This window comes from Marmota monax, unplaced genomic scaffold (genome assembly GCF_021218885.2).
Source record: "Marmota monax isolate L192 unplaced genomic scaffold, Marmota_monax_Labrador192_F-V1.1 WCK01_AAM20220418_F8-fsc00020, whole genome shotgun sequence".
In the NCBI taxonomy this organism is placed as follows: domain Eukaryota; kingdom Metazoa; phylum Chordata; class Mammalia; order Rodentia; family Sciuridae; genus Marmota; species Marmota monax.
In genome coordinates, this window is record NW_026692912.1 from 18,365,615 (window position 1) to 18,389,921 (window position 24,307).

Sequence of the window (24,307 nt, forward strand, 5' to 3'; positions counted from 1 at the left end):
TAAGAATTTTGGAAACCTATATACACTTTCATGAGTTTGACAGCATTGTTATTTAAATTCTTTTTGGTGAGATTGGAGGTTATACCAATGTCTTTTTATATTACATGGTGAAATATGCCAGCATTTGGAAGATCTATGTAACTTATTAAAAAAGTATTTTCTAAAGGATCAACTCACGAGCTTGTAAAATTATGCATAGTTACAAGATCCATTCAAAGTGTAAGACAAACCGGTTAACTTTAATGTAATAGAGAATAAAAGTTTACTGATTTGATTTCAGTTTCCACCTTGTAGCTGGTTTTTAAAAAACTACCCCTTTTCAAGATTTGGTAGAGTATCAAAGAATATCCACAATTTAATATATCATCTTATGCAGGGGATCATAGTTCAGTGGTTGAGCATTTACCTAACATGTGCCAGGAAGGCCCTGATTTGATCCCCCCAGAATTGCAATTAAAAAAAAAAAAATCATCCCTTTTCCAACTACATATCTGTGTGAAGTCAGAGTTTTTTTCTTATATACTACAACCAAAAACACATACCGAACACATTGAAAGCAGAGATTCAAATGCTGGTGTTGTGTACCTTTAATCCCAGTAACTTGGGAGGCTGAGGCAGGAGGATTGCAAGTTCAAGATCAGCCTGGGCAACTTGGTAATACCCCGTCTCAAAAAGAAAAAGAGCGGGGGTGATTGGGGGCACTGGAGCTCTAGCCCAGATGTAGACTGTTCCAGAGTTCAATCCCTAATGCTACACCTAAAAGAAAGCAAACAAAGCAGATATGAGAATTCAACTGGGTTCTGTTAAACCATGCATTAAAGAAATTTTCAAAAATGTTAAACAGTGCCATTCTTCTCATTACTTTGGAAAATAGTTATTTTTTATTTTGAAAGGTAGTTGATGTTACCATTTAATGGGTATATTTAGATACATTAATAAAATCAATAAATCATTTGCAGAGAGCAATATTAGGATTTCAAATTTTACCATTCTTTTTTTATATATCTTCTATAGATAATATTTCCCTATTTTTCTAGGGGGGAAGGTAAGTCTCAGTGTAATAATTTAGGTCTCTGGGCCTGTGCTGTCTGTATTAACCATAGTAGCATTGGGTCATTAGAATTAATAGGCACATGTATTCTAGAAACCTTAAAGTAATGAATATCTATGTGTGAAGATGAAAATGAAATGAGTTTGAAATAATCAGAATTTCATTTTTTTCTGGTGTGACCCTCAATTTTTTAAAAAAATTTTTTTAGTTGCAGTTGGACATAATACCTTTATTTTATTTATTTATTTTTATGAGGTACGAGGATCGAACCCAGCCCCTTGCATGTGCAAGGCGCTGGGTTCGATCCTCAGTACCACATAAAAAATAAATAAAATTAAAAAATTTAAAAAAAAATAGCCAAATGCTGAATGATTCATAGTAGGGTAAGGAGAGGTAGCATGGGAGGCATAGATGAACTCTAGATAGGGCAGAGGGATGAGAGGGGAAGGGAGGGGGCATGGGGTTAGAAATGATGGTGGAATGGATAAACATTATTATCCAAAGTACATGAATGAAGACACGAATTGATGTGAATATACTTTGTATACAACCAGAGATATGAAAAATTGTGCTCTATATGTGTAATAGGAATTGTAATGCATTCCATTGTCATATAAAAATAAAATTTGTTTAAAAAAAAAAAGAAAACTATAAAGAACACTAGACCACTCACTCGTGTATTGAAGCTCTTTGATTTCTAGTGTGGTCTCACAGTTTGCCCTCTTGTTCCAGGCGCCCACCAGCTGACCTCTCCTCCTTCTCAGGCAGAGTCTCTGCTCGCCATGTTTGATCCTCTGTCTTCACATGAAGGTAAACTAATGAAAGGAACTTCTGGACTCTTGTCATAGAAGAAAGAAACCAGACTCTTTTGGTAATGCCTTTATTGAATTGGTTGTGTCTTGACTGCAAAGCTTTTTTGCTGTGTTGCAGGGGCTTCTGCTGTAGTAAGGCCAAAGGTTCACTATGCCAGGCCATCACATCCACCCCCAGACCCCCCGATCCTGGAAGGAGCAGTGGGAGGAAATGAGGCCAGGTTGCCCAACTTTGGTTCCCACATGTTAACTCTAGCTGAAATGGAGGCTTTTAAGCAAAGGCATTCTTACCCTGAGAGACTAGTTCGCAGCAGGAGCTCTGATATAGTATCTTCTGTCCGGAGACCCATGAGTGACCCCAGCTGGAACCGTCGTCCGGGGAATGAAGAGCGAGAACTCCCTCCAGCTGCAGCCATTGGTGCTACTTCTTTGGTGGCTGCACCTCACTCATCATCGTCGTCCCCGAGTAAGGACTCTTCAAGAGGAGAGGTATGGGAACACAGCCATGTAGAGTTTGCTGATTGTGCTCAGCTCAGAGTTCTGCTTGCCAGTTTCTCTAGATTTCTGAAATGAACATGAATATGTAACTCCCAAATTAAGGATAGACTGTAATACTCACTAAAGATGAGCTGTTAGACTAGTATGACCATTGCCACAACCCATAGGAAATTTGTATAGCTTTGGTTTTATAATAATACTATCTTGTATTTTTATAATTCTTCACTTTTCTCCAGGCAGTTTTTGTATCTAATTTCATTTAAAACTCACAGTATCCCTCTGAGATGGCTAAATGAGGTATGATTTTTTTTTTCTTGTTACTAGGGATTGAACCTAGAGGCGCTTTATCACTAAGCCACATCCCCATCCCTTTTTCTTTTTTTAATTTTTTTTTTTTTTTTAGAGAGAGAGAGAGAATTTTTTTACTATTTATTTTTTAGTTTTTGGCGGACACAACATCTTTATTTGTATGTGGTGCTGAGGATCGAACCCTGGCCGCACGCATGCCAGGCGAGCGAGCGCGTTACCGCTTGAGCCACATCCCCAGCCCTTTAATTTTTTTTTAATATTTGTTTTTTAGTTTTAGGTGGACACAATATCTTTATTTACATTTATGTGGTGCTGAGGATCAAACCCAGTGCTTCATGCATGGTAGGCGAGCACTCTACCACTGAGCCACAATCCCAGTCCCTTAAATATTTTTTTTAGCTATCGGTCGATAGACATAATAACTTTTATTTATTTATATATTTTTATGTGGTGCTGAGGATCGAACCCAGTGCCTTGCACATGCTAGGCAAGTGCTCTACCACTGAGCCACAATCTCAGAACCCCCATCCCCCCACCCCCTTTTTTTCTTTTTAAAAAGGGTCTGGCTAAGTTGCTGAGACTGGCCTTAACTTGTGATCCTCCTGCCTCAGCCTCCTGAGCTTCTGGGATTACAGATGCGCACCACCACACCTAGCAGTATGATTTTTAAATTTTGAAATAATTGTAAAGTTACACAAACATTGGATGTACAACAAAAGAACACTTCTTCCCCTTTTGAGCGTAAGTTCGAAGCTAACCTGATTCTCCCTCACCTCTGAAAACTTTAGAATAAGTTTGCTACAAATAAGTACATTCTTCTACACATCATAAAACAACCATAAACATTAGGAGATGAATGCTGATACATGACTACCATTTAATTCTCACACCCCTGTTTGTGTGTCTCCAGTTATTTGTTGTAAAAGGACCTGATTCAGAATGACACATTGCTTTTAGTTGTCATGCCTTTTTAGTTTCTTTGAATCTACAATAGTTCTTCAGTTTTTCCTTGACTTTTATGACCTTGATCCTCTTGAAACTTGCAGGCCAATTCTTTTCTAAAATGTCCCTTAGTTTGAATTTGATGTTTTCTCATAATTAAATTTAGTTCATTTATTTATTTATTTTAGCAATCTTATCACTAAGGTGTCACTGCATTCTTTTCATTGCATCCAATTAAGGAGTACACAGTTTTAATTTGTTCGTTTGGATCATTTGTTGAAGGTGGTATCTGCCAAGGTTTACCTCTTGGAAAGTTGCTCTGTTTCCTTTGTAATGAATGAGTATTTTGGGGGAGGCACTTTGAAAAAATGTAACTATCCTATTTATAAAAATTTTAAATTTGTATACTTACGATTATATTTATGGTCTTCTGGTTCTTTCTTGTGGTCAGTGGGTTTATTAGTGTTGTTTATTTTTGAAGCCCAGTTGTCCCTATTTGGCTAGTTAGAAACCTTTCAAGCTGGTTTCAGGGTTCTTTTTCTTTTCTTTTTTTCTTGGGGGGTGGGTACCGGGGATTAAACTTAGGGGCACTCGACCACTGAGTCATATCCCCAGCCCTATTTTGTATTTCATTTAGAGACAGGGTCTCACTGAGTTGCTTAGTGCCTGGCTTAATTACTGAGACTGGCTTTGAACCCGGGATCCTCCTGTCTCAACCTCCTGAGCTGCTGGACTTATAGGTGTGCGCCACCATGCCTACTCCAGGGTTCTTTTGACTTGTCTCCATCATTTTTTAAGTTTGTTTCTGTTTTTGCTTCCTGGCATGAGATGTTACAAGCTTATATTGTACTTTGACGGCTCTAGTCCTGAAATCAGTAATTTCTCCAAGGAGCCCTGGTTCTTTTTAGTGAAAAATAGTTTTTAGAAATTGAGATCAATCAGCATCCATTTCTATAGAGATGTTGCTGTTCCCTGGACCTCTCATTGGACAAAGCTAGGTAAAGGGGGGGGGGGGAGAGTGTGTGTGTGTCTGTCTGTCTATCTACACATTTACCTGTGTATTCATTTATCTTTTTCCTTCCATGCTTATAACTCCATTCTTCAATAGTGAGAACCCTGCTATTCTTTTTTTTTTTTTTAATTTTTCGTTGTTGTTGTAGATGGACAGAATGCCTTTATTTTATTTGTTTATTTTATGTGTTGCTAAGGATTGAATCCAGTGCCTCACATGTGCTAGGCAGATGCTCTGCCACTGAGCTACAATTCCAGCCCCAATCCAGAACCCTGCTATTCTTATTCTTTATTCATGTACTTATTTGATCAGTCTGCCTTATATGTATTTAATTTCCCATCACTATTGCTAACTTCTCCCTGGCACAGAGGCCCCTATTTCTCTGCTTAGGGTCTGATTCTCTATTCACATAGATGCCCTTGGAGAAGGTATTTTCAACCCCAGTTTTATAGGTGAGGAAAAGAAATTTAAGAGATTTGTGTGAGGTCACACCATAGGCTAGTGAAGGAATTATAGTCCTTTCTCTTTGACATGACAAAATTAAATATAACTCTGTATAATGGTGATCAGAACCAGGACTTTTTTGATGGGTGGGGAGCATACCAGTGATTGAATTAAGGGGTGCTTTACCATTAACTATATCCCCAGTCTTTCTTTTAAATTTTGAGCCAGGCTCAGTGGTGCACACCTATAATCCCAGGACTGGGAATGCTGAGGCAGAAGGATCACAAGTTCAAGGCCAGCCTCAGCAATTCAGGTCCTAAGAAATTTAGTGAGACCATTGTCTCAAAAAAAATGAAAAGAGCTGGGGTTGTAGCTCAGTGGCAGAGCATCCCTGGGTTCAATACCCAGCACCAAAAATACATAAATAAATAAATAAAATTTGAGACAGGGTCTCATTAAGTTGTTAAGACTGGACTTGAACTTGAGATCCTCCTGCCTCTGCCTCAGCCTCCTGAGTTGCTGGGATTATAGGCATGCACTACCATGTCCAGCTCAAATCTGGATTTTTTTGAAGTCCGTTAGTTCTAAGTTTGAGTCTTAGCTGTCCTCATGCAGACTGTGTAACTTGGGGAAGATAGGGAGATAATCTCATTTAGCTATGTATTTCTCATCTATAAAAAGCCCTAATAATACGGCCTGTCTCTAAGACTACTGTGAGGATTAAATGAGATAATATCTATTTTTTTGCACACAGTTCACACCTGGTTTTATTATTAATACTATTACTTCCACCATCTCTACTACCCCTCTAGAGTTTATTTAAGCTGTGTTTACTTATCCATCAGTTTTTTTTTGTTGTTGTTGTTGTTCTTTATTGTGTGTGTGTGTTGTCAGGGATTGAATCCAGAGTCTCACACATACAAAGTATATATTCTACCACTGAGCCACATTCCCAGCCCTCCATAAGTATTTTTGGAGTTCCTACTCTATATCAGGCTCTTCCTTAAGCTTCTAGTTAACTAACAGTAATGAGATAAACCCTCAAGCAGATCACAGTCTAGTGCTTGAGAGGTAACTTCCATGTTCCAGAATTTACCTACATGGCAATACGAACAGTTTTGCTTTAAGGCACATAGGCCTGGTGTTTGTATTTCATAGACTTTCTGAAATCTTTTTTATAGTAACTTATCCATAGGTATCAACACCAAATAAAGCATTAAACTTTTTCTGCAGATTGAAGAACGCAAAGATAGCGATGACGAGAAGTCAGACAGGAACAGACCTTGGTGGAGAAAACGTTTTGTTTCAGCCATGCCTAAAGGTAATATTATAAAATTTTAGAATACTGTATTAGCAAGAAGAAACAAAACCCCAAAATCTCTCTTGGAGAGCCAATATCTCAACTCCTCTGTGAGGCTTCATGGGCCTAAGTTTGTAGCTGTTTTGCGAGTGTAGGAAATGGGTTCACTCAGAAGAATGCTAAGGCAAAGATTAGAAATATTCTTTGCAGGAAAATGGTAGTGGTTTCATAAATGGAAGTCATGCTGGTCATATGTTGTTGAAGTTAAACATGTTGGACTGTTGACAAATGTATTGCTATCATTTATTGCAGGAAAATGGATGCCATTGGTAATTTAATATTGAAAATTCATCTTTTGTAGTCCTGGAACAAATTTAAGCTTTTTATGTCTGTGTTCATTGAAAATGTTTATACCCTAAGTATTATGCAGTGTTTATTTTGGAAGGTAGTTGTATAATATTGTTTTCTTTTTTTGTGTGAATATCCTGGCATCATTTGAGTTGGCAAAAAAACCTCTCTTCTTGAAAGGAGAGATCAGCAGCAGCTAGGAACCTCTTCCATAGGCCTCTCCCAGTGCTGTGGCACCTAGGCACTGAGGAGAGCTGCTTCCATGCCATACTCAAGCCCACTTGGTGGGGAAGAAAGAATGAAGCAAGAGTTTTTGACTGTGCTGATTTGCGGAGAGGTTAAGAGGCAGTGGTTTTGATCTAGTCCCCATGATCCCGCCTAAATTATTCTTCTTATGGTGGATGACTCTAGGCAGATTCTGAAAGCTTCTTTAAGAACCTTCAGGGCTATTTTTTAAGAATGATTATCAGCCGACGCTTGGGAATTTTTTAGCTTTTAAACTTTTCCTCCTCCTTTCACTTAGAAATGTTGGCACACCAGTTAACTTCCAAGTAGTGCAGTATGTTATATGTCACACTACTGACTTTATTTAATTTCCAGCTCCTATACCATTTAGAAAGAAAGAAAAACAAGAAAAAGACAAAGATGATCTGGGGCCTGACAGATTCTCAACACTCACAGGTTTGTAGACCCATGGACTTCCTGGCTCCTTCATTCCCAGAGCACATATTTCATAACACTTTTTCTTGGGTGCCATAGTGTTGCCTTTTTAGAAGAGTGTGTCTGTGTGTGCACGGTGGGGAGTGTGTTCTTCATAGCCCTGTGGTTTCCAGTTGGTGGCCACAGTGAATCTCAGTGTGCTCTTCCTGCAGACCGCCACCACCATCCTCATCCTCATTGTCATAACTTACGTTTATGACGAGGGCCCTGATCCTGAGCCTCTGGGCACCCTCCACAGCTCGCCGTCTAGTGGGTTGATGGCATAGTGCCTATGGGAGAGTGGTGACAATTGTACTGTGCATGCCAGACCTTTAGATCATTGATTGAGTAATTTTCTCTAACAATGATCATAGAATTCTAAATTTATTTCCATCTACAGTTTGTTCTTGTCTATTCAGGAGCACAGTGAAATTCTCTTTTACCTAATCATTTCCTTTTTTTTCCCCCATGATAAAGTGTTCAAACAGTATCATAAATGTCAACTATTATAATAAAAGATTTAAAACTTTACTAATTTTTTACAGCTTGAGCCATTCTAACATTGCTATCTGACCCAAGGAAAATACAACTAGGGATTGGGTTTTTACTGTATCCAGCATTTGTATTCCTGCACCTTTTTGTTGGCCCATTATAAATAAGTACCCTAAAAGAAAAGAGTTTGAGAGGTAGTATTAATGACCCAACCTTGAATTTGATAACTAGGTATTGTTTCCTAAATGCTATAGAGCACCTAGAAGGAAGTTCATTTCTCACCTCTTTTTTTCCCCTAATTTTGATTTTAAAATAAGTTATCCTACTGTCCTACTATAGTTTAAATGAAGATTTTTTTTTTAATTTTTATTTATTTTTTGTGGTGCTGGGGATTGAACCCAGGGGTGCTCTACCATTGAGCTACATCTCCAGCCCTTTCTACTTTTTTATTTTGAAATAAGGTCTCGTTAAGTTGCTGAACTTGTTTTCCTCCTGCCTCAGCCTTCCACATAGCTGGGATCACATGTTTGCTTTGGTGCCCAGTATAAAATGAAGATTTATAATTAAAAAATGGGATAAAGCTCAAAAGAACAGCCTCCTCAAAGAGATCAGTATGGTACAGGTAGCATCCCATTTTAATGCTTATAGTTCTAGTACCTAGTTTTGTATATTTAGCTATATCTCCATGTCCTGGCATAGCAAATAAAGCATACCCTCTTTATTGGGTATGGTGACTTCCCTGTAAGAAAGGGTGTTCAGGCCACAGTTCCCTGTTGAGAGCAGCCCAGCTTGTCTTATTTAATCAGCAAATACTTGTTGATCATCTGACTCATGCCAGGCACTGTGTTACATGTTCTGGGTATTCAGTCAAATCACATAGGACCCTGGTTCATAGGGACTTGTCAGTCTGGTTGGAAAGAGAAAGAGATTGTCTTTTTGGCAAGGTATTTATGTACGTTTTCCATTTCCTAGTTCTTAGTGTTAGAAGAACACCAGTACATACAAACTGAACTATTTTGGGTAAAATTACTTTAATATTTAATTTTTAAAATTAATAACTTTGGTGTAGCTCAGTGGTGGAGCACTTGCCTAGCATGTGCAAGACCCTGGGTGCAAAAATAATTAATAACTGGTGAAATTATAAATTATTGGGCCTTTTGGCATATGTTTTTAATTCTTGGTATTGACACTAGAAGCTAAGTAGGTAGAATAAGTGTTTTTTTTTTTTTTTTTTTTTTAATATAGTGATTCATTTTCTTTAGGTTCGACTCAAGTAGTTAAGCTTCCCTGTGGGTGTAAAAATTTCTACCTAGTCCTGCCAGGCGCAGTGGCACACACCTCTAATCCCAGCGGCTCGGGAGGCTGAGACAGGAGTTAAGACAGGCTGAATCACAAGTTCAAAGCCAGCCTCAGCAATGGTGAGGCACTAAGCAACTCAGTGAGACCCTGTCTCTAAATAAAATACAAAATAGGGCTGGGGATGTGGCTCAGTGGCCAAGTGCCCCTGAGTTCAGTCCCCAGTAACCCCCCCCCCCAAATTTTTACCCACCCTTAATTAATGACCCATTGAAAGTTATTAAATTAATTAGAAATCTTACAAAAGGACATTTCTCAACAAATCTGGCAGTAATCCTGCTGCCCTAACTACTATTTTTCTCATATTCTCTTCCAATGTTTTTTCTGTGTTTGTACATAGTGGCTTTTTCATGATTGAATTAGATTATATTTGAAACTTTGTATTCTTTCACCACATGACATTTTATGAACTCTCAATTTCTACCAGATCTAGTTGGCTTTTGAATCATTTTTATTGACAATAAAATAATCTGATTTTACTATAGTAAAACATTCTCTATTGGATATTTAAATATTTTCCAGTTTTTAGCCATGAAAATCGTCCTTACTGCTTTGTATACATAGCATTTTTGTTTTAATTATTTTCCTGGGTTAAAAATTTTAAGAATGGTGTTAATAGAAACATAGGTTAAAACAACATTGTTATGGTTCTTACTATGTGTAGCCAAATTACATTGCCCCTTTTTCAGAGCCTTTATTAGCACTCAAAAGCTATCAGCAAAAAGTATTCCCCCTCCAAAACAAGATTCTGTAATAGTAAAGGTTCTGTCAATTGACATTTTTAAAAAGATAAAATTTTATTAGGGATCTCATCATGAAATTAAATATGATTAAATTACTTTGGAAATTCTTTTTCTATATAGTTGAATATAATTCTACAGAGACATGAACACCAAATTATTGTTTCATAGAAACAAAAGAAGAAGCTACGAACATGCTGCTTCACTTCTGTGCCTTGATTTGCTCTGCTGTAAAATGGGGTGATAATAGTGCCTCTTTATAAGATTGTTTGATGATTAATTGAGATAGCCCACCTAAGGTGCTTAGTGCAGTTTCTGGCACATGGTAAACACTCAATAAATGTTAGCTGTTGCTAATATTAGCTACTTCTCTCTCTCTCTCTCTCTCTCTCTCTCTCTCTCTCTCTCTCTCTCTCTCTCTCTCTTTTGCTGGGAATTGAACTTAGGGCTTTGCACATGCTGAGCAAGCATTCTTCCACTGAGCTGCACCCTCAGCCTTTTAGCCACTATTAATATGCATATGTATAAAATCTAATGATTTTGATATGATTTTAGAATTTCTTAGTAAAAGAAGGATTCTGCCAGTTGCAGTGGCACAACTTAGGTCCTAAGCAACTTAGCAAGACTTTGTCTCAACATAAAAAATAAAATAGGCTGGGGATGTGGCTCAATGGTTAAGCAACCCTGGGTTCAATCCCCAAAACCAAAAATAAATAAAATGGGATTCTAACTAAATGTAGGTATGGTTGGTTATCTATTGGCCTAGCTCTATCCCAGGTGTTTGTACTTTACCATAAAACTTTATTTTGTCCTGTAGATCATAGCAGTTCTTTGCTTTGACAGCCCATTCAATTAATGAATAACTTCTAAGACTCCAAGATAACACTTTTGATGTGCTGATTTTTTTTTTGTCAGCCTAACAGTTCTATAGGTAAACAAAGCTGTGGTTTTGTGGGTATGTTAAGTTTTCCTCAGAGCATTCAGGTACCATTCCAGCACTCTCGCAGGATGTCTAGATTCTCTGAGTGTTGCTGACCATGGTATGCACAAACGTGCTGTGTGCCAGCAATTGCACTGTCGTGGTGAGATCTAGTGAGATAGTATATGAATATCTATAACTTTCAGATGTGGTGTAGAAAGGAATTAATTCATGAAGAAAGAATAGAGAAAGGCACATCTCATCATTAAAAAGAGTTTAAGTTTAAATAGTTCTTTTTTGTTCATCATAGAGATATTTGATTAAATGAAGTCTGCATATAAAAGTGCATCTTTGGAAGTTTTGTTAGCATGAATTGCTATTAACAGTGATTTCAGTGTAAGCCCTTTAGTAACCTGTTATCCATTCAGTCTGCACTGAAGTTTGTCACTGTCATGCAGAATTCTGGTGATGATGAGAAGGTGGAGTGACTCCTCCCAATTTTCTGCTTTGACAAGGCTCTTAGACCTAGAAATGGGATGAGCAGGCAGCTGCATGGTGCCTCTTAACATTGAGATATGTGCTCTTTTTAAGTCTGACCTCCTAATCTGCCTTTGGGATGTGCTACTGGTGTCATTACTAACATCATCGCTAGTACAAACCCAAGGAACTAATTCTCTCACCTTCCTTTCCCCTGCAGATGATCCCATCCCTAGGCTCACTGCACAAGCTCAGGTTGCTGAGGATATTCTGGACAAATACCGGAATGCCATTAAACGGACCAGCCCCAGTGAAGGAGCAATGGCAAACTATGAAAATGCAGGTGATAATCATGATAAAGATTTGAACAGTCATTTTTACCATAGTAATAAAGATAAATCTTTTAAGTACCCTTTAAAAAAATAGCTAGAGAATCAATATACTATTTTAAAATTACAAACTTGATAACCCAATCAGATTAAATTGATGTCCCTCTCTGTACTCTCCCACTAAGCCTGGGCACGTGCAGATGTTCAGATGCCTGAGTCATCATCCCATGAATCCTGGAGTCACTGCCCAGAGTGACCTGATGCATGCTTTAGCGGGAGGGAAGAGGTTATTTTGCAACTGCCTATAGAACTGTAATTTCATACAGTTATCTCTCTTCAGGTAGCTGAGGCAGCACTCTCTTAGGTTATCCATTGTTGCTTGGTTCTTATTTTTTAAATGATTATGTTTTTCTCACAGTAGAATATTGAATAATTTGTCTGAAAAATATGACACAGTCTTCAAACTAAAGGGAAACAAAAGTGTATAAAAGCTTAAGTAGTGTCTGCACCCATTTATGCTTATGTGTGCTGGGAGTATCTTCTAGAAGAATCTCCAGGAAACTGGGAATATGAATTAGCTCTGAGAAAGACTGTAGGGGCCTGAGAGGGAGTCATGGGAAAAGAGAATGTCCACTTTTCTATCCTGAACATTCATATACCTTCTATGTAAACATTACAATTATTAACATTTTTTCTATGTTTTTCCATTTTTTCCTGAAGCATTTGAAATTTTCTCTGAATAATAAGAATGTTTTCCTATAAAAACACAGAATCTTCCTTATATTCAGGAATTTTTTTATTCCCTTTGATTTTGTGTTGTTTTATGTATGTTTATGTTCTATTTTTTTAACTTTTCTTTTAATATTTATTTTTCTTTTTAGTTGTAGTTGGACACAATACCTTTGTTTTTATTTATTTATTTTTATGTGGTGCTGAGGATCGAACACAGGGCCCCGCACGCGCTAGGTGAGCTCTCTACCGCTGAGCCACAACCCCAGCCCCTATATTCTATTTTTTAAAAAATTTTTTTAGATGTGGATGGACCTTTATTTTATTCATTTATTTATATAAAGTGCTGAGAATTGAACCCAGTACCTCACACATGCTAGGCAAGTGCTCTAGCATTGAGCCACAACTCCAGCACCTGTTTATCTGTATTCTTGATTGACTAATTAAAAACAGAACAAGTAGAGGGACCCACAGATCTGGCTTTTCTGTGGTAGTCCTCTTGCTCTTTGTTGGGTGTGGTGAGAGGGCTGTGGGGGGAAGGTCTGGAGATCCATGCGCTTGGTCCACCTCAGCCATTGTGCAACAAAGGGATGTAGAACCAGCAATTTTTTTTGACTGGGAAGGAGTCCATGTCTCTAAAGTGAATTATTATGTAAAATGACTTTTGAAGATTTTGAGTTTTGTGGTTCAGTGATTTTGATTATGGAATATTAACTTTATTAATTCAGACTTTCACTGTTTCGGATTAGGATTGTGATAAGAATTTAAAACCATGGCTGAGGCTGTAGCTCAGTGGTAGAGCGCTTGCATGAGGCACTGGGTTCTATCCTCAGCACCACATTAAAAAAATATATATATAAAGATAATTGTTACTTTGTATACAACCAGAGATATGAAAAAAAATTGTGCTCTGTATATGTAATATGAATTGTAATGTCATATATAACAAATTAGAATAAAAAATTAAAAAAAAAAAAGATAAGTGTTCCCATCTACAATTAAATAAAAAAAAGAATTAAAACCATTCCCAGCATCTGCTCTCATGATACATTATTGTTGCTTTGACCATTTGGTCAAATGTTTTGAGTTTTTCCTTCTTTCTATTTTATCTTCTGAAGAACTCTTACTCTAAGATATTACTAATTTAGGATTGAATTGCTCTGAATTACCTACTAGTACCAATACCAGAATATTACAAATTAATATAACTATTCTTTTCTCGGTGATGGGTTTTGTTCTCCAGAGGTCATGGGTGATGGTGAAAGTGCACATGATTCTCCTCGGGATGAAACACTACAGAACATCTCAGCTGATGATCTCCCAGACTCTGCGAGCCAAGCAGCCCACCCTCAGGATTCAGCTTTTTCTTATAGGTATTTCTTTTGTAGTATTTGGGACTTTGGGGTTTGGACTTTTAATCATTATTACAGTCAATTCAATTCAAATGATTCATTAAGTCATTTTAATAATAGATTTATGAAACAGATAAGAATGAAATAGTTACTGAGAAGACTTGCTTCAGTTCTGGATGTCATGTATCAAAGGCAATAATTCAGAGATTTAAAAAAAAAAAGACTCATATACCCACATAAAACACATAAGCAAACAAAACAAGTTGCAGTGCTCCTGCCTGTGCAAAGCTATGAGTGTGTGTGGCTCACATCAGGAGAGGGCATGGGTAGTTTGGAATCGCCCTGCACACAGTGATGGAGCAACTCACTATCTCAGTAAACCTCTCTTTTTGTCGTCATCCTCATTACATGGGCAGGCCTCTATTTCTAATAGGGCTTGAGAAAAAAAATGACTTCAGGGTTCTTTGATAGCGATCCTCGGTTTCCTCAGACAAGAAGCCTCAGCTTTAAAGCACTAGTTATCTCTTGTGGACTTGCAAAGTCCCGTGTCCCATGTCTCCCTCATCCCCACCCCCACCTCTCTCTCTTTTACTTTTTTTTTTTTTTTTAATTTTGGTGCTGGGGATTGAACTCAGGGATGCCTTGAGACAGGTTCTCACTAAGTTTAAGTTGCTGAAGCTGGCCTTGCACCCGTGATCCTCCTGCCTTATTCTCCTGATTTGCTGGGATTACAAATGTATGACACTGCACTTGGCTTATATTTTTATTCCAGAAATTTTCAAATAGATACAATGATGTACCCATTATCCAGATCCAACAGTTACCAACACATAACCAGTATTATTCCATATTTACCTCCTCCCAGTTATTTTAAGGAAACTCTTCCTTAAAATAATATATATATTATTATATTTATATATTATATTATTATATTTATATATTAAAATAATATATTATTATATTTATGCAAAAAATATTTGTAAATAAAATTTGCTACTGGGTTCAGTGGCACACGCCTGTAATCCCAGCAGCTCAGAAGGCTGAGGCAAGAGGATCTCAAGTTCAAAGCCAGCCTCAGCAACTTAGTGAGGCCCTAAGCAACTTAGTGAAAATCTGTCTCAAAATTTAAAAAATTAAAAGGACTGAGAATGCGGCTCAGTGGTTAAGTGCCCCTGGATTTAATCTGTAGTACCAAAAAAAAAAAAAATCTTTTTGGAACTTTCCATATTTTTTTCCTGCAGTATAATTGGGGGAATAGCAGATAGAATTACCTTCCAGCATGAATTACTTTCTAAAACTCATCAAGTGACTTTACCATTATGTATTTTATAATATTTTTGGCAAATGAGGTGAATGTTACCTCATCTTGATATCTAAATTTCTCATTTTATAGGAAGAAATCCAGTAGAGAAAGACTCAGAGCTAGCATGAGGTGGACAAGTGACATCCTACAGAGGAGGCACACTCTCTGGCCTTTCTCTAAGGTGTTCAAACTCCTTTATCTAGATAGCAGATTTGATTATTTTGAAGACATTCTGGTCTGTGGCCCACAGGACCAGAAAAGACCATGGGCACTTACAAATAAGAGAGCCTCAATGCTTCCCCGTTAGGGAGAGCTGCATTGCTGTGGAGGGTAGCCCCTAGCTGAGGCGGGCTCAGCTACTGGGTGGAAGTAGGTGGTTCAGCATTTGGAAGTTAAGAGGAATCCAATACAAAAACTCTCAAGCAACAGAGCAATAAAAAGAGTTTCTTGTCAGTGGGCAAATTTATATTGTGGCAGGACCAGAATTTTTCAAGAGATGCAATAGAAGGTGTTCTTGTGTGAGTACTGGGGTGAGCTGGCGACCTCTCTGGCACATAGGCTGTCTGGTTCTCCTGAGTTCCTGAGGTAAAACTCAGCATGTGATGGAAGGTCAGAAAAGGTTTGTTTGACTGATTCAGGTGACCCTATGGGGAGGTCCTTGCCCAGAGTACTTTTATAACCTTGTTCCTCAGGTAATTAGAAGTGTGTTCTTTCAAGCAAGAGTGAGATGTAAGTTAAAATTATTTTTTTAGGGGGCTGGGCGTATAGCTCAGTTGGTAGAGTGTTTGCCTCCTGTGCCCAAGGCCCTGGGCTAAATCCCCAGCACCACCACCCCCTCAAAAATATATATATATAAATGTGTGTGTGTGTACGTACACACACACACACTTGTGGGGCTGGGGTTGTGGCTCAGTGGTAGAGCACTCACCTAGCACATGTGAGGCGCTGGGTTCAATCCTCAGCACCACATAAAAATAAACATTTGAAATATTTGAATCCTGAAGTAGCATATTTATTCATAAAGTAAATTAAATTTTTTTTTGGCTGTAGATGGACATAATACCTTTATTTTGTTTATTTTTGTGTGGTGCCAGGATTGCATGCTCAGGAAGCACTCTACCTCTGAGCCACAATCCCAGCCCTCATACAGTAAATATTTATAAAATGTGATCATTTCTGGGTGAGGAGGTAGCTCAGTAGTAGAGCACATGCTTAGTATGTACAAGGCCCTGGGTTTGATTCCTAGCACCCCAAAAAAGAAGTGACCATTCTGGACAAAGAAATTAATGTGTTTTGTACCCATTATTCAGAGATGCAAAAAAGAAACTGAGGCTTGCTCTTTGCTCTGCGGACTCTGTTGCCTTCCCAGTGTTAACCCATTCAACAAGGAACGGATTACCAGACCATACAGACCCAGAAGGCAAGTTGGTTCTGGATAGTTTAGTTTCTTCTGTATTTACAGTTTGAACCAATGAAATTGCCAGTATTTCACTCTTCGGCTATATTAATATTCCATGATTCAACTTAACACATTTGTTTTCATGTCACTTAAGGGCACTGTGATTACTGATAGTTTATCAGTTTTTTTTTTTTTTTCTAAATGGCAGTGGCACTACTGCTTAGTTTTGGTGATAAATGGTACAGTAGAATTAATGTCCCGAATGCTGGGGACAGTATATATGTAAGCCCATGGAAATTCTCTATAGTAATGTAATTCTTATTTTTTTATTTAGATAATGAAATTGTATGCTTCTTAAAAGTTCAAATAGCTGAAGCAATTAATTTACAAGATAAGAACTTAATGGCTCAACTTCAAGAAACAATGCGTTGTGTATGCCGTTTTGATAATAGGACATGTAGGAAACTGCTGGCATCCATTGCTGAGGACTACAGGTAACATACCCAACCCATTCAACAGACATTCTCAGCTGCAAGTGTTTTCTTTTTAGTCCTTGTTTCACAAACCAGTCTAGGCCTACTACCAAGTGCATGTCTATGTTTACCTGGATATAGATTTCTAAGCTACACACTCCAGAAATGTAGTTACAAATGAGCAGCTCTTCCTAATAGAGAAGTGCAGTTTATGTCAGCTTTGCACAAAAACAGTAAAGAGGTTTGTCTAGTTTGTGAGGCTAGGATAACTAGTTTATTACTTTCTTTTAAAGGGACATTAGTAAATACTACTTTAGTGGACTAGAGAAGTAGTAGTATATTTTTCTTTGGCTGCCAGCTGATGGTTATGGGGAAGAGTGTAACTGAGATGCATGGGCAGTGTGGAGGCCTCATGTCCTAGTGGACGAGCTCCACATTAACACCATAAGCAAATAGCTGGTGGGGAGTGTTTAACGAACTAGTTTGTATAGCTTGTTTTTTGTTGTTATTTTTAATTATCACCATTTTCTTTTTTTGTATGTGGGGGGGGTGATGGTTGGGGATTGAACCCAGAAGTATTCTACTTCTGGGCTGTATCTCCAGCTATTTTTTTAATTTTCATTTTGAGATAGGATTTCACTATGTTGCTCAGGCTGGCCTCAAACTTGTAATCCTCCTACCTCAGCCTCCCAAGTGAGCTGGGATTACAAGTGTATACCACCATGCCCAACTTATTTTCAATTTTCTGTAACTGTTCATTTCCTGTTAAGTAAGAGGTGCTACTAGTGGGGAGACTGTGCTCCAGTATAAAATAAACCTAGAATCTGAAGAGCCTTAGTAATATTCACTGAGTTAGGGAGCTAAACATTCAGTTCAAAAGATACTGTTCATCACAGACATGCACAATTCATGCTGCCAGCTCAAGAAAAACAGGATTCTGTTTCTTGAGCTGGCAGCATAAATATTCCCCAGGACATTTGTCTGTAGCTTGACATGCCAATTTGTAAAGCCAAAGTTTATGAAGTGAAAAAAATTAGAACTCTTAGTTTTTTTTAAAAAAAGTAAGCACCGTACATATCTGATGTCCTGCAAAGCATTTTTCCTTTTAGGAAAAGAGCCCCATATATCGCTTACCTCACTCGCTGTCGACAAGGACTGCAGACTACGCAGGCTCACCTGGAGAGGCTCTTGCAAAGGGTTTTACGGGACAAAGAGGTAGCCAATCGATATTTTACCACTGTCTGTGTGAGGTTACTGCTTGAGAGCAAAGAAAAGAAGATCAGGGAATTCATTCAAGGTAACTACTGTTAGAGGAAGCATGTCTTCAACCATTTATTATTAGGAAGATTGGGAAAATTTGTTTTGTTTTGCTTGCTAGCTTGTGTAAGTACCTGCATACTTTAGACCAGCTCCTTAAATACCTAGTTAGTTTGTGGATTCTTTTTTTTTTTTTTGATGGTGCTGGGGCTTGAACCCAGGACCTTGTGCATGCGAGGTAAGCACTCTACCAACTGAACTATATCCCCAGCCCCTGTGGATTCTTAATAATTACACTTTGATATCAAATCTATAAATTTCTTTTTCTCCTGGATTGAATATCAGTTTATTTTAAAAATTGGGGAAGTTGGTAAAACTTTGGATTCACACAATTTTTCTCATTTTTACAAACAACATATTTTTAAACAAATTCATTGGCACGTAAATATTTAGATATTTCTTTTTTTTTTTTTTTTAAATATTTATTTATTTATTTATTTATTTTTTTAGTTTTCGGCGGACACAACATCTTTGTTTGTATGTGGTGCTGAGGATCGAACCCGGGCCGCACGCATGCCAGGCGAGCATGCTACCGCTTGAGCCACATCCCCAGCCCTAGATATTTCTTACTCTTTCCTGATTTTAATGACTTGGCTGTGTATTGTCCTGAAATAAAGCACTCCAAAACCTTTAGGCTTTAATATCTGTATCACTAGCAATTAAATGATTTTAGAGGCTGGGGTTGTAGCTCAGTGGTAGAGTGCTCACCTCGCATGTGGAAAGCAGTGGGTTTGATCCTCAGCACCACACTTGTTGAGGAAACAAGAAACATAAAAACAAAATAGAGGTATTGTGTCCATCTACAACTACAAAAAAATATTTTAAAAACGGATTTTAATACATTGGTCCCCCCTTATCTGCAAGGGATATGTTCCAAGACACCCCCTCCTCCCAGCGGATGCCTGAAACTGTGTCTAATACTGATCTCTATATGCTATACCTATAACCTATAATGAGATGCCTACCAAGAAACAGCTTGAAATTCAAAACTTATGAATTGTTTATTTCTAGAATTTTCCATTTAATATGTTGGATTGAGGGGAAATGAAACAGAGGAAAATGGGGAAAAGTTCTAAAATTTCCTTTTTAAGTTTATTCATATGATGTATTTTAAAAGTTATTGTTTGTGCATTGGAGATTTTCAGAAACTCACAGCAGCTGATGATAAAACTGCTCAGGTAGAAGATTTTCTACAGTTTCTTTATGGTGCAATGGCCCAGGATGTCATATGGCAAAATGCAAGTGAAGAGCAGCTGCAGGATGCTCAGCTGGCCATCGAACGAAGTGTGATGAATCGCATTTTCAAGCTTGCCTTCTACCCTAATCAGGATGGGGATATCCTTCGTGACCAGTGAGTGCTTCTATGTTGAGTGCCTGTGCTGGATGCGTGTATCAGGTAGCCCCATACTTTAGGCAAGCCGTACCTGTGGTTTAGCATCTGATAGTAAAGGAAATGTCTCAGTTATCATTTTTCACCCATGAGAGTTATGCAATTCAAAAGAATGATAAGTAGGGCATGGAGGGGCTTATCTGTAATCCCAGATGCTTGGGGGACATACATGAGGAAGATGAGAAATTTGAGGCCAGCAAGGCCCTGTCTCAAAATAAAAAATTAGAAAAAGGCCTGGGATATAACTCAGTGGTTGTATATACTTGTCTAGTATACATGAGGTCCTATGTTCAATCCTTAGCACCACCAAAAAAAAAAAATAATAATTTAAAAAATAATAATAAATACCCAGTTTTCAGGAAGGTCATCAGGCTGGCAGGTATATGAATTTGTGTGGCCTTTTTGGAAGGCACAGCTTTGTATCCTCCCTCAAATGTTCTTCCCTGCCTTCTCTGTCTGATTAACTCTTACTTATCATTCAGATTTCAATTCAAGCATCACTTCCTTGGGAAACTTTTCCTGACTAGCTTAAATCCCCTTAGGGCTGTCTCAGGCCTAGTACCCCTCTTTAACACTTGCATGATTGTTATTTGGCATTTATTTAAGTCAAGGTTTCTCAACCCAGCACTACTGACATTTGAGATCAGGCAGCTCTTTGTGAAGACTAAGCTGTCCTATAGATGGTAGAGTGTTTGGCAGCATTCCTGCCTGAACACCCTAGGTACAGTAATGCCCAACCAATTGTGACAACCAAAAATATTTTCAGACATTGCCAGATGTCTCTGGGGAATGAAATTCTCTCCTGTTCTTTTTTTTTTTTTTTAATCTTATTTATTTTTATTTTTTATTCTACTTTGTTATATATAACAGCAGAATGCATTACAATTCATATTATACATATAGAACATAATTTTTCATATCTCTGGTTATATACAAAGTATATTCACACCATTCGTATCTTCATACATGTACTTAGGGTAATGATTCTCTCCTGTTCTTGATTACTAGTTAGTGTAATCATTTGATAAATGCTCTCTCTCCTACTGGATTGTCCCTTCTGTGAGAGCATGAATGTCATCGCATCAAGCACAGTGCCTGGCTTCTAATATGTACTCATTATATATTTATTAGGAATGAACAGTTATATATTTGACTATCAACAAATATCAGCAATTATATGGTATGTGAGTTATGTCTGAATAAAATTGTTTTAGAAAGTAATACTGAGAGCTTGGGATGTAGTTAAGTGGTAGAGTGCAAAAGGACCTGGGTTTGATGCCTACTGCAAAAATATTAAATAAGAAGTAATCCCAGTGGCTTAGAAGGCCGAGGTAGGAGGATGGTAAGTTCAAAGCCATCCTTAGGAACTTAGCAAGGCCCTAAGCAATTTAGCAAGACCCTGTCTCAAAAAATAAAAATTAAAAAAAAAAAAAAGGCAACCGCCATCCCACTCCCACCCTCCCCCCAAAAAAATGTAGAATAGTGACATTGGGTATTTTGGGGATTGAGACTATGGAGGAATTATCATTTTCATTATTACTCTTCTTAATTTTCCTGAGTACTGCTCTTCAGTCCTACGTTTGCCCTAAGTGTGTTATCCGTTATTACCCTTTTTTTTTTTTCCTAAGTACTGCTCTGCAGTCCTACTTTTGCCCTAAGTGTGTAACAGTTATTTCCATGCTTCCCAGCCCAGTAACTAATAGGGGTCTGTGCAATAGGATCTCAGAGAAGGGTTATTAATAGTTCATGCAAGTTTTGTTTTTGTTTTTGTGGGATGCAACCCAGGGCCTTATGCATGCTAGGCAAACACTCTCTACTGAGCTACACCCCCAGGCCTACAGAAATTTTAAGAGGTTGCACATAAATTTGAGAGAATTCACATTCTTGTGAAATCACTTAGAGTTGTTCCAACTTGCCTCTCTCATGTATTCATCGTCTCCGAGGTTGTTAGCCTACCCCAGGGCCTTTTCTCTCTCCAGAGCACCAATTTCTGGTGTTCGGCATGGAATATAGAATGGGATATTGAAGTTACATTTACTGCAGAGAGCAACTTTGAAGTAGAGTATTCCTACCCACTCCTTCATGGCATTTCTGCAGGTTTAAAGACAATAAACAGTGTCTGGATCTTTCCAGACACTGGAAGTCAAGAAGCTATTCTAGCTCCTGCTACTGAGGCAAATCCTATACCTTTTAATCCTGTTTTCACATAGAAAGTGAGGGGCTGGTGAATGGCAGAGTCCCTTCTCCATCTGAAAGCCTGATCTTTGGTTTCTGGCTCTTGATCCCTCTTACTTTCTCTCACTTTCTTCTTTTTCCTCTCCTTTACTAAGCAGTGTGTTCAAGCTAAGGGCTTCTCTCCTCTGTTCCTTGGAATGCTGTCCTAGTCCAGGAAAGGAGGATTCCCCTACCCTATCTGCATCCCCACAGCTCATTTGGCATTTCTAAGCAGATCCTAAATCTGAACCTTTTCTGATAAAAAAGAAAATTTATGGCCATGAGAGTCTCAACTGTACTTGTAACCTGCATAAATAAATAAGTCTAAAATACTTTGAGTGTTTTGAAAAAATTTGACTATGGCTTTTTTATGCCTTATTTTCTGAAATGTATATTTACATTTGCATTTTGGTTTTCAGGGTTCTTCATGAACATATCCAGAGATTGTCTAAAGTAGTGACTGCAAATCACAGAGCTCTTCAGATCCCAGAGGTAATACAGGTTTATGTACCATGGGTTACATGTTAACTAACTTGCATGGTGTACCATGTGCATATTACCACTATGTCAGGGAACTGGAGTGTGATAAAATGGAAAGCACCGTTTGCACTAGATACTTTTCACTCTGTCATGTTCCCAGGGTTAAATTTCCCTGGCATGGAAAGGGACCTCAGTAGAGGAGAGGAGGAGAGTGCCTCCCCAGAGCTGCTGGCTTCTGTCCCAAGCCCTGCCTTCCTGGGCAGCGAGCTGTCTTGGTGTTCTTACAGTCTTGTTTCTACACAGCCATCCCATTTGAAGAAGGGGCTTGTGACACTCCAAAGAAGGTGAGGAATTTTGTTCCAAAAGAAGTAATTAAATATGGCATGGTCTCAAATTACCTTTTAGTTATTGATACTAGCATTTTTACCTGGCATACATCTCTTACAAAATAAGAAATCTGGAAAATTTCAGCTATTTGAGCTAGTTCTGGTTGTTTTTATTAAATTCCCCACAAATGAAACATTAATTGGCATAAAATTTTTAATTCTTTTTTATTTTTGGATCTCATTTCAAGAACCATTGTAAGAAAGTATATATTAATTCTTAAATTATCTTGTTTTAATAGCTTGTTAATGCTATTAAATGTACAGAAGTCCTTTTCTAGCTATTTAAGAAGGATCATTGGGGCTGGGAATGTGGCTCAAGTGGTAGCGTGCTCGCCTGGCATGCGTGCGGCCCAGGTTCAATCCTCAGCACCACATACAAAGATGTTGTGTCTGCCGAAAACTAAAAAATAAATATTAAAATTCTCTCTTTCTTAAAAAAAAAAAAAAAAAAGGATCATTGAAATTTTATGAATTCTTGGTTCTTTGTTATTGTATACCCTTTCTATTAATGTATATCTGTGTTGCTCTATTTTAAAACACAAAGTATATTACATAAACATTTAAAAGATAACTATAATCTTGGGTGGAAGGGGAAGGACCTAAAGTCCAGTTTTACTGAAGAAAGAGGAAAGCAGCCACCTTAGCCTGTCCCCGACTTGGGTTGGAGGTTGCCATGGTCACTCCAACAGATCATTGCCCTTGTATTGAGGGTCTGTTATTATCTGTGGTCTCACTTAGGTTTATCTTCGGGAAGCACCGTGGCCATCTGCACAATCAGAAATCAGGACAATAAGTGCTTATAAAACCCCCCGGGACAAAGTGCAGTGCATCCTGAGAATGTGCTCTACAATTATGAACCTCCTGAGCCTGGCCAATGAGGACTCTGTCCCTGGAGCAGATGACTTTGTTCCTGTGTTGGTGTTTGTGTTGATAAAGGTGGGTCTCTTATCTACTATCAGTTAAAGAGTTTAGGTGGCATCCTGAGTAGGGTGGCACAGGGCTTAATGTGGTGTAGTGTTAGAGACCTGGACTCTTCTCCATCTCAAGTCCTGTGTTATCCAGAAAGAAAGTGTATAATGTCAAGATTTGTTCTGTTTAGAAGTCACAGTTTTCAAAACAAAGCAAGAGAGGATCAGTTCCTAGATGAACATTTTCAGTATCTAAGTAGTTTCCTATAGTTCTTTTTTTTTCTTCATTTTTTTTTTTTTTTTAGTTGTAGATGGACACAATACCTTTATTTCACTTATTTATTTTTTTATGTGGCACTGAGGATCGAACCTAGTGCCTCACACATGCTAGGCGACCACTCTACCACTGAGCCACAAACCCAGCCCAGTGCCTATAGATCTTAATTGGGGCTTAATGTGTCATCCTTGAGTGAATGAAAACAGGTTCTTTTTATTGTACTTTTGTAATCTTCTTTCACATGGAATTCTTTATAATGGTTGTTAAATAGACCACCAGATTTACCAATCACTTCTATCTTCTTTGAGCCTCTTATTTTATAATTATACTTCGTTATTTTAAAAAGTATTG

The 24,307-nt window shown here is 38.0% G+C and overlaps 1 protein-coding gene across 10 annotated transcripts in view; it reads left to right on the forward strand.

The window, feature by feature from the left end:
* Gapvd1 (GTPase activating protein and VPS9 domains 1) overlaps positions 1 to 24,307 on the forward strand; it is an 88,200-nt gene that overhangs the window by 58,825 nt on the left and 5,068 nt on the right. For 7 of the 10 annotated variants that reach the window (XM_058581756.1, XM_058581760.1, XM_046451523.2 and 4 more), the window contains 12 exons: positions 1,784 to 1,861; positions 1,982 to 2,352; positions 6,302 to 6,389; positions 7,317 to 7,397; positions 11,620 to 11,742; positions 13,701 to 13,830; positions 16,423 to 16,532; positions 16,846 to 17,005; positions 18,094 to 18,281; positions 19,439 to 19,652; positions 22,325 to 22,397; positions 23,510 to 23,707. In XM_058581756.1, coding sequence (XP_058437739.1) covers positions 1,784 to 1,861; positions 1,982 to 2,352; positions 6,302 to 6,389; positions 7,317 to 7,397; positions 11,620 to 11,742; positions 13,701 to 13,830; positions 16,423 to 16,532; positions 16,846 to 17,005; positions 18,094 to 18,281; positions 19,439 to 19,652; positions 22,325 to 22,397; positions 23,510 to 23,707 — 1,814 coding nt within the window. The remainder of the gene's footprint in view (positions 1 to 1,783; positions 1,862 to 1,981; positions 2,353 to 6,301; positions 6,390 to 7,316; positions 7,398 to 11,619; positions 11,743 to 13,700; positions 13,831 to 16,422; positions 16,533 to 16,845; positions 17,006 to 18,093; positions 18,282 to 19,438; positions 19,653 to 22,324; positions 22,398 to 23,509; positions 23,708 to 24,307) is intronic. The other 3 variants (XM_058581761.1, XM_046451526.2, XM_046451527.2) reach the window with 1 other exon arrangement.